General features: G+C 60.5%; 1 protein-coding gene across 1 annotated transcript in view; it reads left to right on the top strand.

Annotated features, from left to right (window-relative positions):
• JARID2 (jumonji and AT-rich interaction domain containing 2) overlaps positions 1 to 11,080 on the top strand; it is a 209,346-nt gene that overhangs the window by 183,877 nt on the left and 14,389 nt on the right. The window contains exons 4-7 of the mRNA XM_028479536.2: positions 1,280 to 1,337; positions 1,879 to 2,911; positions 6,062 to 6,564; positions 8,834 to 8,926. Coding sequence (XP_028335337.1) covers positions 1,280 to 1,337; positions 1,879 to 2,911; positions 6,062 to 6,564; positions 8,834 to 8,926 — 1,687 coding nt within the window. The remainder of the gene's footprint in view (positions 1 to 1,279; positions 1,338 to 1,878; positions 2,912 to 6,061; positions 6,565 to 8,833; positions 8,927 to 11,080) is intronic.

Here is an 11,080-nt window from a genome sequence, read left to right as displayed (position 1 = left end):
TGCGTATCATGGAAAGTTTGTCTTTGCCCCTGCCCCTGGTTTTATAAATTTGTTTTTAATTTATTGTTGCCAGGCTGCTAGTTTTGTTCGGGTTTTGTTTTAAAATTTCCTGTTAGGTATTCTAGACCACCTGCTCTGTCAGTCCTGCTTCTTTCTCGAGTGGCCGGCAGTGGTGCATCCAGGCTGTAGTTCCTGGGCCTTCTCTTTGGCCTCTCCCTTCCCAGTGGGGCCTGGGACCTCACTGAGTCCAGAAGTCAAGGCTGGCTCCCCAGAAACCTGGTTACCAAACGCCCCGGGGGTTGGCTCATGGAACACAGTCTCACACCAAGAATTCACGGCTTTGACTGGACCGCATATAATTGGCGAATGAAGAAAGACAGGTCTGGGGGCTTCTTTCCTTTTTCTGTTTTCAGCACGTTCTGTGATAGTCCACTGCCACGGTTCCCAAAACAGGTCCTCGGATGAGGCTCAGCACCACCAGAACCTCATTAGAAATGCAGATTCTCGGGCTCCATCCCAGACCTACTGGATGGGAGACTCTGGGGATGGGGCCCCGCGACCTGGGCTGGGCCTGGGCCTAGTGCAGAGGTCGCTGAGACTCGGGCCCTGGTCCTAGGGGTGGGGCAGCTGCACAGCCCGTGGGAGCATCGGGTGTGGACAGGAGAGGCGTGAACTGCTTTAGGTGCCCGATGGCGTCCCCAGCTCTGGTGCCCAGGTCCTCCTCCTGGTCACCTTCTCTGGGCGCATTGGTGAGAAAAGGCAGCTGCTGTTCCTGATGTGTTTCCCGGTGAGCATGTGTAATGTTTAGTCTGCCTTTTGGGGAGGCGGTGTTGCTCAGGCAACCCTGGCATCACTGGTTGCATGTGAGAAATCGATGCCCAGGATGGTAAATGACATGTCAGAGGCCACGGAGAGGCAGGGCTGTGACGTGGTGTCCGCACCGGACCAGCGCAGCGTCGGCTCCTGCTCTGGGCCCGTCGTCGTCCTTTGGAGATCAGTACTTTTCGGGTGTCCACCCTTGTCACTCGCTGGCTTCTTTTTATAAATGAGGGTGACCTTTGTGTGTCACAAGATTACTGTGGTGTCCAAGCTGTAAGATGGCTGTGAAGAGAGGCTGATTGTTTACCAAATTCCCGTAGGACCGAATGTGGACGCTTGTAGGGGCGGGAAGAGGGAGCCGTCTGTGCAGAAGGGCTCGGGCCTGTTTGGCTTCATCAGAGAGGCGAGGTGCATCCAGTGAGGTGCCCTGGGGCCCGTCTCACGGGTGACTGACTGGCAGACGCCCACAGCGGACAGCTACACCTCTGGGCGTGGCGTGTGACCAGCATCTGAGCCACGTGAGCGCTCTTATTCCTTTGTTTCCATAGCATTTTTGTTTTGTTTTTTACTTATCGAGCATGGATTTTAAAATTCTGTGGGCAGATCATGCTGCTGTAGGGAGCATAGAAAAAATTCGCAGCCGTGTCTTTTCTTGGCACAGGTGTGTGTCTGCGTGTCTGCCCCCTTACCAGCAAGACCTTGCTGTCGGGTGTTACTGTTATTAACTTGTGGCAGGTGATTGGCAGGCATGTGGAGGGTCCTCACTGGGAAACATCTAGATTCAAACGACAGACGTGAATGTTACAGCACACCCAGGAGACCCCCTGGGCAGCACCCAGGTTGGCTGCGTGTTTTTGCGCGGAAGGATGGGCCCCTAGTCCTGCGGAGATCCTGAAACCGAGTGTCTCCCGGCTGGCTTCAGGGCTGTGTGTTTTGCCTGCCTTGGCCGGGACCCCCGTGCCGCCGCCTCCCAAAGGCGGGCGCCGGCTGCTGAGTTCGGGCGTGGGGCGGCCCGCTGACAGGCGCTAACCCCCCTCTCCCCCTCCTGCCGCCTCCCAGGTCTCTAAGGTCGGCGGAGTCACTCGAATGTCATCTCTGGGTACAAGTGCAGCCAGTGCCAAAAAGATGCGCGAAGTCAGACCTTCACCGTCCAAAACTGTGAAGTACACTGCAACAGTGACGAAGGGGACTGTCACATACACCAAAGCCAAGAGAGAACTGGTCAAGGAAACCAAACCTAATCACCACAAGCCCAGTTCAGCTGTCAACCACACAATCTCAGGGAAAACTGAAAGTAGCAATGCAAAAACCCGAAAACAGGTGCTATCCCTCGGGGGGGCGTCCAAGTCCACCGGGCACACCGTCAATGGCCTCAAGGTCAGCGGCAGGTTGAACCCAAAGTCATGCACTAAGGAGGTGGGGGGGCGGCAGCTGCGGGAGGGTCTGCGGAACTCCAAGCGGAGGCTGGAAGAGGCGCCCCCGGCCGACAAGCCGCAGTCGCCCCCCAAGAAGATGAAGGGGGAGGCGGGTGCTGCGGAGGGTCCCGGCAGGAAGGCGGCCCCGGACCCCGCGGAGAAGGCGCCGCCTGGCGGCCACGGGAAGAAGGAGGTGCCCGAGCGGAGCCTGGAGAGGAACCGGCCGAAGCGGGTGACGGCCGGCAAGGGCCCGCCGGGCAGACAAGCACACGGCAAGCCGGACGGCGCCCCCTGTGAAAATCGTTCTACCTCGCAATCGGAGCCCCTGCCCCGGCCGCACGAGGCGGCGGCCAAGGCCGAGAAGGGGGCCGGCAGGGCCGGGTGGGCGGCCATGGACGAGATCCCCGTCCTGCGGCCGTCGGCCAAGGAGTTCCACGACCCGCTCGTCTACATCGAGTCGGTGCGCCCTCAGGTGGAGAAGTACGGCATGTGCAGGGTGATCCCGCCCCCGGACTGGCGGCCCGAGTGCAAGCTCAACGACGAGATGCGCTTCGTCACGCAGGTCCAGCACATCCACAAGCTGGGCCGGCGCTGGGGCCCCAATGTGCAGCGGCTGGCCTGCATCAAGAAGCACCTCAGATCTCAGGGCATCACCATGGACGAGCTCCCGCTCATAGGTAAGGCCCCCCGCATCCCGTGATGCCCGCCCCAGCTTCAGCTCCTCTGGGCCCTCCTTGGCCCGGGTGGAGTCTGAGGCCCCCCTTTCTGCAGGTGCGGGGTGCTCGTGGCAGGAGGAGGGCCGGTCCTGAGCCCCCTGCTCGCACACGAGGCGACCCCTGCTGCCCCAAGCTGCGGGCCGCCTTGCTGAGGCCAGAGTGGTGTCCGGCGAGAGGGGCAGGAACGCTGCCCCCATGCGTTCGTCTGCTGGGGGCTGCCTTACCGGAGTTGTGCAGGCTGGGAGGCTTGACCTACAGGAAGTTATTTCTCACCGTCTGGAGGCTGGAAATCTGAAAGCAAGGTGTTGGCAGGGTTGGTTTCTCCTGAGGCCTCCCCCCTTGGCTTGTGGACGGCCGCCTTCTCCTGTGTCCTCACATGGTCTTTGCTCTGTGCGCACGTTCTTGATGTCCCTTCCTCTTGCTATAAGGGCACCAGTCATATTGGGTTAGGACCCATCATGATGACCTCATTTTACTTTAATTACCTCTTTAAAGACCCTATCTCTAAGTACAGTCACACTCTGCGGCTCTGAGGTTAGGACTTCAACACGTGACTCTTTGTAGGTGGGGTACATTTCAGCCCATTTATCTCTGTCTGCTCATCTGTCCTTGCATCTCAGTTTTTCTGGTGATTACTGGGCCCTCGTGGAGCCCACAGGTCCAGGAACACTTCTGAGAGCAGGCACAGCTCTGGCTGTCACTGAAGCAAAGCTCTCCTTGGTGACTGCTTTTGTGAACATACACCCAGCTGTCGTGAAGACCCTTGGCCCCCAGGCAGAGCCCACGGATGGCTCTTGGAATCCACACTGCCCTCTTCCTCTCCTGCTTATCGGGCCTCCAGGATTAATCTCCCTCTGTCAGGGATGAGTGGTTCTGCGGAGTGGGGTTCCTTTTGGGTCTGCCAGGTGAGTCACGTGCTTCCCTTCTGGCTCTAGACCCTCGACAGGAATAGGGCATGTCCTTCCTCCAGTTGGAGAGGACAATTTCTTAAAGGCAGGGAGCAGAGGAGATATTATCGGTCATTTAGGTATCAAGAGTTGGCAGTAAGATAGGGCTCCTTGTAAGATGGAGCTTTCATTATTACTCTCAGCAGGTGAGAATCACTGAAATGGAAAGAATTCTTGGTTTGTGGACCATTGTCAGGGATGTGGTCGAAGGTGACACAGGGCTGTGGGAACAGGCTGAGGAGGGGCCAGCCTCTCAGGAGCTTGGCGTTGGCTGCGTGGGTGCCCAAGAACCTCACCAAGTCGTGGCTGCAGTGGGATGTCTTGGGTCCCCCAGCCTGCTGGGGTGGGGGGACGGTAGGTCTTCTGGGGACAGGCGGTGTGCTCAGGTGACGTCATGGGGGCAGCCAGCGATCTTCCATTCAGAGTAGGTTTCCTTAACCTTGACTCCCGTGGCACCAGAAGCCGCGAGGACCTGACACTGTGGTGTGTGTGTTCACACCCGCTGCTGTTACCTAGCTGTAAAGCGTCGTCGGCTTCCAGAAGAGGAGCTGAGCTGGACCGTGACCCGCAGAGGCCTCGGGCTGTGGCTCTGAGCTCAGCCTCCTTGCAGTGCGAGAGGCTTGGTACTTTTGAAGAATTCCCCAGAGTCCACAGAACGGCTGCTCCTTCTCTGGGAGGGTGGCACTTTGTCACGCAGCATCCGCGTGGTCCTGAGAACGGGTCGATTGGTAGCAGGCGAGGAGTGAGACAGTGGGTCGGCACGTACTGGGCCAGTTTTCTCCGTGCTGTTGAATAACGGTGATTGCCTCCCTCCTGGCCAGCCTGTGGTCCGAGCCCCTCCGGGTGACTCCCACCCCTCTCCACCTCGGCAAGTCCGGGCGGTGTGCGGGCAGCCCCAGGAGATGCCCCGATTGAGAGCAGGGCCTGGGGTGCGTCTGGGAAGCTTGGGCCTCAGGCCCCTCCCGGCCAGGGCTGGGGCGAGTTTCCTCCTCGACGTGGCCCCCGCTGCCGCGTGCACCACACTGACCACCACCAGCGCCAGCGTCCCACCAGCACAGGAGATGGACTCGGGCTGCCGCTTGCCCTTCCCCTGGCCGAGGTGGCCCTGTGCTGCCCGGCCGCCCAGCGAGCACGTGCTGCTCTCAGGAGCCCCGCTGCTTTTCCGTTCATTGATCTTCTATAAACCTATCCCCACCCTTTAAAGAGCTAAACGTTCTTAATGTTTACTTTGCTCACCTACCATTTTGTGGCGTATTTACCTCCTAACAGCCAGTGGACGGTTATTCTGGAAGATTTTTTCCCCCCTTTATTGGCCAAAGGGAGGTTGATTTTGCAGGTCCCACCGAGAGAGTCACTTGGCGGGCATTCAGACACATGTGAGTTTTCACACGCTTTGTACAGTGTGATCAAGGGGCGTAGTGAAAACGAGCCCACACACCTTCTGGGATAAGCAGCCCTCTGTGTGAGTGTGGTGATGGGAGAAGCTGAGGGACAGACCACCGCCTGCCCCGAGGTGGGTGCTGCCTGCTGCCCGGAAGTCCTGGGGGGATGGAAAATAAGTTACTCTGTGTGTGTGTGCGTGTGCGTGTGCGTGTGCGTGTGCGTGTGCGCGCGCGCGCTGGGGGTGTTGGGGGGTTCGGGAATGACAACACATGCTGCATGTGTACACTTTCCGACATCACAGCTGTTCCAGGTGACGCAGGTTCGTGGGTGTGGCTGGTGGCACTGCCCAAGCCTTGCCAGCCGCAGCCGGGATGCCCCGTTCCACCACCCTGCCTCCTGGGGTGTGAGAGGGGTGCCCCCTGCCCCTGCTCCGGGCGACGCTGGACTCTTCCTCCTCACGGATCTGCTCGGCCATCTCTCCTTCCATTCAGCCCTCTGCCTAAGTGTCCTCTCCTCGGGGCTCCCTGCCCTGACCACCCTCCTAAGACGGCCGCCCCTCGGCCTGTCCTGCTCTGTTTATCGTCCTAGTGCCCGAGATGGTCTAAACCCCGTCTCTCTGTAGACTGGATTGTTCTGTTTGCTGCTCTGACCCCAGGGCCTGGCGGCATCTCCGGCGTGTAGTGGGCACCGGGCACCCGTGGACTCTGGGGTGATGGAGGGCGGTCTTGCTCACGGGCCTTTTCGCCCACTGTCCCTGTGTTTTCTCCCCTCGCCGTCCCAGGAGGCTGTGAGCTCGACCTGGCCTGCTTCTTCCGGCTGATTAACGAGATGGGCGGCATGCAGCAGGTGACTGACCTCAAGAAATGGAACAAACTAGCAGACATGCTGCGTATCCCCAGAACCGCCCAGGACCGGCTGGCCAAGCTCCAGGAGGCCTACTGCCAGTACCTGCTCTCCTATGACTCCCTGTCCCCCGAGGAGCACCGGCGCCTGGAGAAGGAGGTGCTGATGGAGAAGGAGAGCCTGGAGAGGCGCAAGGGGCCCCTGGAGGGCCACACGGAGCAGGACTGCAGCCGCTTCCACCCGCTGCCCCGCTTCGAGCCCAAGAACGGGCTCATCAATGGCGTGGCCCACAGGAACGGCTTCCGCAGCAAGCTGAAGGAGGTGGGCCCCGCACAGCTCAAGACGGGGCGGCGGCGACTCTTTGCTCAGGAAAAGGAGGTGGTGAAGGAGGAGGAGGAGGACAGAGGCATCCTCAGCGACTTCCACAAGTGTATATATAAGGTAGGGCCCCCGTGCGGGGCCTGGGCGTGAGGCCTCGGGTGCACGTGCAGGGGCCGGGGGCTCGGCTCTTGTCAGGCTCCTGAGACCCCTGACAGTCGGCTCTGGCTACGTTCCTCCTAAAGAGCGGTATCTGCAGTCTGCAGGGGGCTGGGTGTCCGGACGAGGTCACTGGGCGCCCAGCCGGGGGGGGTCGCTTGCCCGCCGTGGCCTTGGGCTTCCTCTCCATTAAATGGGTTTGTGTGCGCATATGTGTGCCCATGTGCCAGGGATGCAGCCCGGGAGCCACGCCCCCTCATGCTGGAGTGGCCGCCCGTCAGGGCCAGGGCCTCCCGTACACACAGGGGGCAGGCCCTCTGTAGCTCCCGATGGACGCCCCCCACTGCCACCCGGCCTGCCCAGCTCGGCTCTGCTGGCTCCTTTCTGTCCGCCATCGCGGGTCTCCTGGGGAGGGGGAGGGGGAGGGGAGGCTCCCTGCTTCTGCCGCATCCCGTAACTGCCCAGCCATTCCGAGGAGGCTCCCTCCTCCGGGGAGCGCGGTGGCGTCCTGGTGGCTTCCCACTTGGCGGCCTGGCTCTGTGTCCGCGGGGCAGTGGGGACCCGGGCTGGGACGGGGCACAGACTGGCCGCTGCCCCTGCACCGCTCCGGCAGTGATCTGCTCCGTAGGCCCCGGGGGAGGGGCCCCGTGGAGGCCTTGGCGGTCAAGCTCCCACCGCACGAGCCTGTCCGTGTTCTGGGGGCGGGGACGCGTCGGGCATCCGCGGTTCTGCCCTGGGTTTGGCCTCTTCCCTTTGAGTCCCCGCTCCGAGGTCCCACCTCTGGCCACCCTCTGCCTCGCTTCTCATTCTCTCCTAGGCTTGAGTCCTGCCCTCCTCTCTGGAGAGAGATGCCTGCTTGCCTAGAGCTTTTCCTGTTACTGGACCCAGCCAGGGTTGGGTCTCCTCAGCTGTGGCTGCAGTCTGGTGGCCGTGACAGTGCTCCATGGCACCTCTGTGCGCCGAGGGGCCGGGAGCGCCAGGCTCCGGGTTCTGAGCCCCCTCAGCGTCTGGGGGCATCGACTCTTGTGTGTTGGGTGTCACCGGCTTGAATTACAGGCACCTTGCTTTAGCTGACACAGAATCAGGTTCCTCTAGCAGTCAGGATTTTATTTTGTAATGAATGGCACGCCAGGAGAAGTTTGGATTTATACAGCAGTTTCTCTTTTAGTTAGAACCCTGCTTACAAAGCTGAAGAGCAAAAGCAAAGGGCAGGGTCTGTGAGCTGAGTGCTTTGACTGTCCTTCCAAAGGCAAGAAGGGTCTGCCCCCTTCCTAGACCTGCAGCTCTGTTCACGGGGACACGCCAGCATCGCCTCATTAGGGAGACCCTCCCTGACCACCTGCCTTGCAGCCCTGCCCCTCTGCTTCTGGTTCATCGCACTTAGTGCCACCTCCCGGCTGTTTTGTGTCCCCAGGCCGCCACGAGGCCAGGGACGTTGTCTGTTTTGAGCGCTGCTCTATCTGCAGCCCTTAAAACTGGGCCTGTACACAGTAGGTGCTCAGTAAGTACTTCCACAGTCAAGGAGTGAGCATGCCTGGTCAGGGAGGAGTGGAGGGCTTGCCTTTAGAACAAAGCATATCTGTGATGCCATGTGTCACCCCAGGGAGCTTGTCCTTGTTAACATTCCCAGGAAGGGGTGGCGTGCAGGGGTGGGGAGGGGACATTCGATAATCTGAGGAGCCTGCGTGCTGTCCCAGGGGGTCGTGGGGGACAGGAGTGGCTCCGTGGCGAGAGAAGGGCCAGACCCCTCTGTCCCCTGCACGTCTACGAGGCCAGGCTGCTCATCTGGCTGGTTCTCACGTGAGGACCCTCGGGGGGGTGTTGCTGTCACCCAAGTTTCTTTCCCGGGGTCCCCGGTCCCGAGGTGCAGCCAGTGTCTGACTTGATGCTGTTGGTTTCCCCCTGGCCACAGCCTTTCTCTTGCCCTTGCCACGTTGCACTCGTGGCTCCAGGGAGTGAAAGCAGCTTTTAAGCGGGGCACCCTGCAGCGCCCCCGGGGCTCCTGTGGGACCCGTTCTGCTGGCTGGCGGGGGGTCTGGCCCGGCGCTGGATGGCCAGGGGTCCTCCTCCTCCTTTGTTGGCACCGAGGGTCTTTCTCGGGGAGTGTTTTTCCACCGCCTCTGCTTCTGTCAACTCAAGACGTGGCCAGGGGCCCGTGATGAGGTAGCCTGCTCTGGGGTCCTGGCTCTGCTTTGTTTCTTACGCTTGACTCTTGTTTTTGTTTTCTTTTCAGGGGAGGTCTGTTTCCTTAACGACTTTTTACCGAACAGCAAGAAATATCATGAACATGTGCTTCAGCAAGGAGCCCGCACCAGCTGAAATCGAGGTGCGTGAGCTGGGCGGTCCCGGTCCCTGCTCAGCTCGGAGCCAGGCATGGAGCCCCTGGGCCTCCTGGGGGTGGGCGGGCGGGGGGTGTCGTGAGCGCTCAGCCCATCGTCTGGGCGCTGGGGGCGGCCCGAAGTTTCAACTCGTGTCGATTCCAACTTGTGCAGGGTTAGCGAAGGCGTAATGGAGAGAGTGAGCCTCCCCGGCTTCGCCCTGACTCCCCTGGAGCCGAGGCTGCGGCCCGGGGAGAGCCGCAGGCGGGCCCCGCCCAGGTGGCCGCCTCTCAGCCCTTCTCACCCCGTCCTGCGGGTGCCTGTTATGCAAGAGAATGTTTGGAATCCCTTGAAACCACAGTTGTGCTTTTTGCTCTCTCCTGTTTTTCATTTAATGGGGTTGGCAGGTTGCCATTTTTGTGCTTCTGAGTTGCGTGAGGTTGGAGGGGTGCAAGCGTGTCTGCGCCCAGGCCAGCGAGCGGGAGTTTGGCGTGAGGCGCGGCCGGGGGCGCCCGGATGCTGACGTAGGTGGGCCTGTCCAGGGAGAGGCCCGACTTCTCTCGCTGGTTCAGGGCGGCTGCTGGCGGAGCACGCGGTGATGCAGACGCAGCCTGGCTTTTGGTGAATAGCTGGTCTCAGAGCATGTCTTTTTCTTTGAAGATATGTGCTTCTTCCTCTCTGTAAAACCGTGCTGACCAATAGGGCGCCCGGGCCCTGATTTGATCGGGTTTCCCGGGAGTGGGCCTTTTAGGACAGTCTGGGTCACCAGGGCGCCTGGTCCCCTGCATCTGTGCCGCGTGGGACCCCGCCTCTGATGGTAACCGTCAGAAGCCCAGGAGGTGCCTCCCTGGCGCTCAGGCCTGGCTTCCCAGGTTGGTGAATTCTGTGTTCGATTTTGGCATCACCGTCATTCCTTTTAGGCCCCGGGTCTGTACCCTGGGTGGTATCTGTGAACACCACACAGTGGCCTGACCTTTGGCCCTGCCAAAGCCATGTTCCATCTACCGCGATGCCAGTGGGGCCCTGATTCTGGGACACGTGGCCGTCACAGTTGGTTCCGGAGTGCCTGTGCCATTTGTGGGAGAAACGTCAGAGGAAAGGAACGCGACTCTGGGGCTGAACATCGGAGCTGGAAAAAGAGGCCTTTGCTTTACAGCACAGGTCCTTGTCGGGAGTCCCCGAAGGTTAGGGCTGTCGCTGTCCGTCGCTTCCTACTCAGGAATTAATTCTCTCTGGAAGCCCAGGCTTTGCTTTAATAGTTGTATAATATCTAAACACAAAGGGAAGATTTGCTAAACTCCACACTTTAAGTCTGGCTGACTCCTAGATCCTGCAAAGAGGCTGGGCCCTCTCCTTGGCCGGTGTCACCAGCCCAAGTGGGCCCCGTGGCGGACGGCCCCCTTCCTCCCCCGCCTCTTTATTCACCCGGCAGAGGTTGGTGTGAGTCTAGGCAGGGCTGGCCCGAACCCGTCCCCTCAGACAGACTGCTGCCCCATCATCCCCTGCCTGCGAGGACATCCGTTTGAGGAACTTGGGCATTTCGTGCTGTCGACTTCCTTCTTGACGGGGGCGGGGGGGCATCTGGCCGCCCCCAGGCTGGTCTCGTTGCAGGAGCCGCATGGCGGGGTGGTGGCTGACACCGGGGGCTCATGGGTGAGGCTTCCTCCTTTAAGTGGGGTTCCAGGAAGCAGGGGCGGGTGATGCTGTGCTTCTGGAACGATGAGTGAAGACACAGTGAGGGGGGAAACTGAACCCCTCTCACCTGTTAGCAAAGCGCACGCCGACCCCCTCTCGCCCTGCCGTCGTTTAGGTCATGCCCACCCCTCCCCCATCTGTTCCGCTGGCTTGGGTCACAGCCTGGGGGTCCGACCCTCACGTGCAGCCCGCTCGCTCACTGGGGGCGTGCAGCGTGTGTCTGCCGAGACGCCTGCCTGGGGCTGTGGTCATTACACCTACGGACGGTGGCCGGACGTCTTCAGCCCTTTTGCTGTTACCGCTTTTTCCCTCCCTTTCGTATAAATGACTTTTTTTTTTTTTTTTTTTTTTCTTTTTTTTGCGGTATGCGGGCCTCCCACCGCTGTGGCCTCTCCCGTTGCGGCGCCCAGGCTCCGGACGCGCAGGCTCGGCGGCCACGGCTCACGGGCCCAGCCGCTCCGCGGCAC

This window comes from Physeter macrocephalus, chromosome 18, assembly GCF_002837175.3.
Source record: "Physeter macrocephalus isolate SW-GA chromosome 18, ASM283717v5, whole genome shotgun sequence".
In the NCBI taxonomy this organism is placed as follows: Eukaryota; Metazoa; Chordata; class Mammalia; order Artiodactyla; family Physeteridae; genus Physeter; species Physeter macrocephalus.
This window is presented reverse-complemented; position numbering and strand designations above follow the sequence as displayed.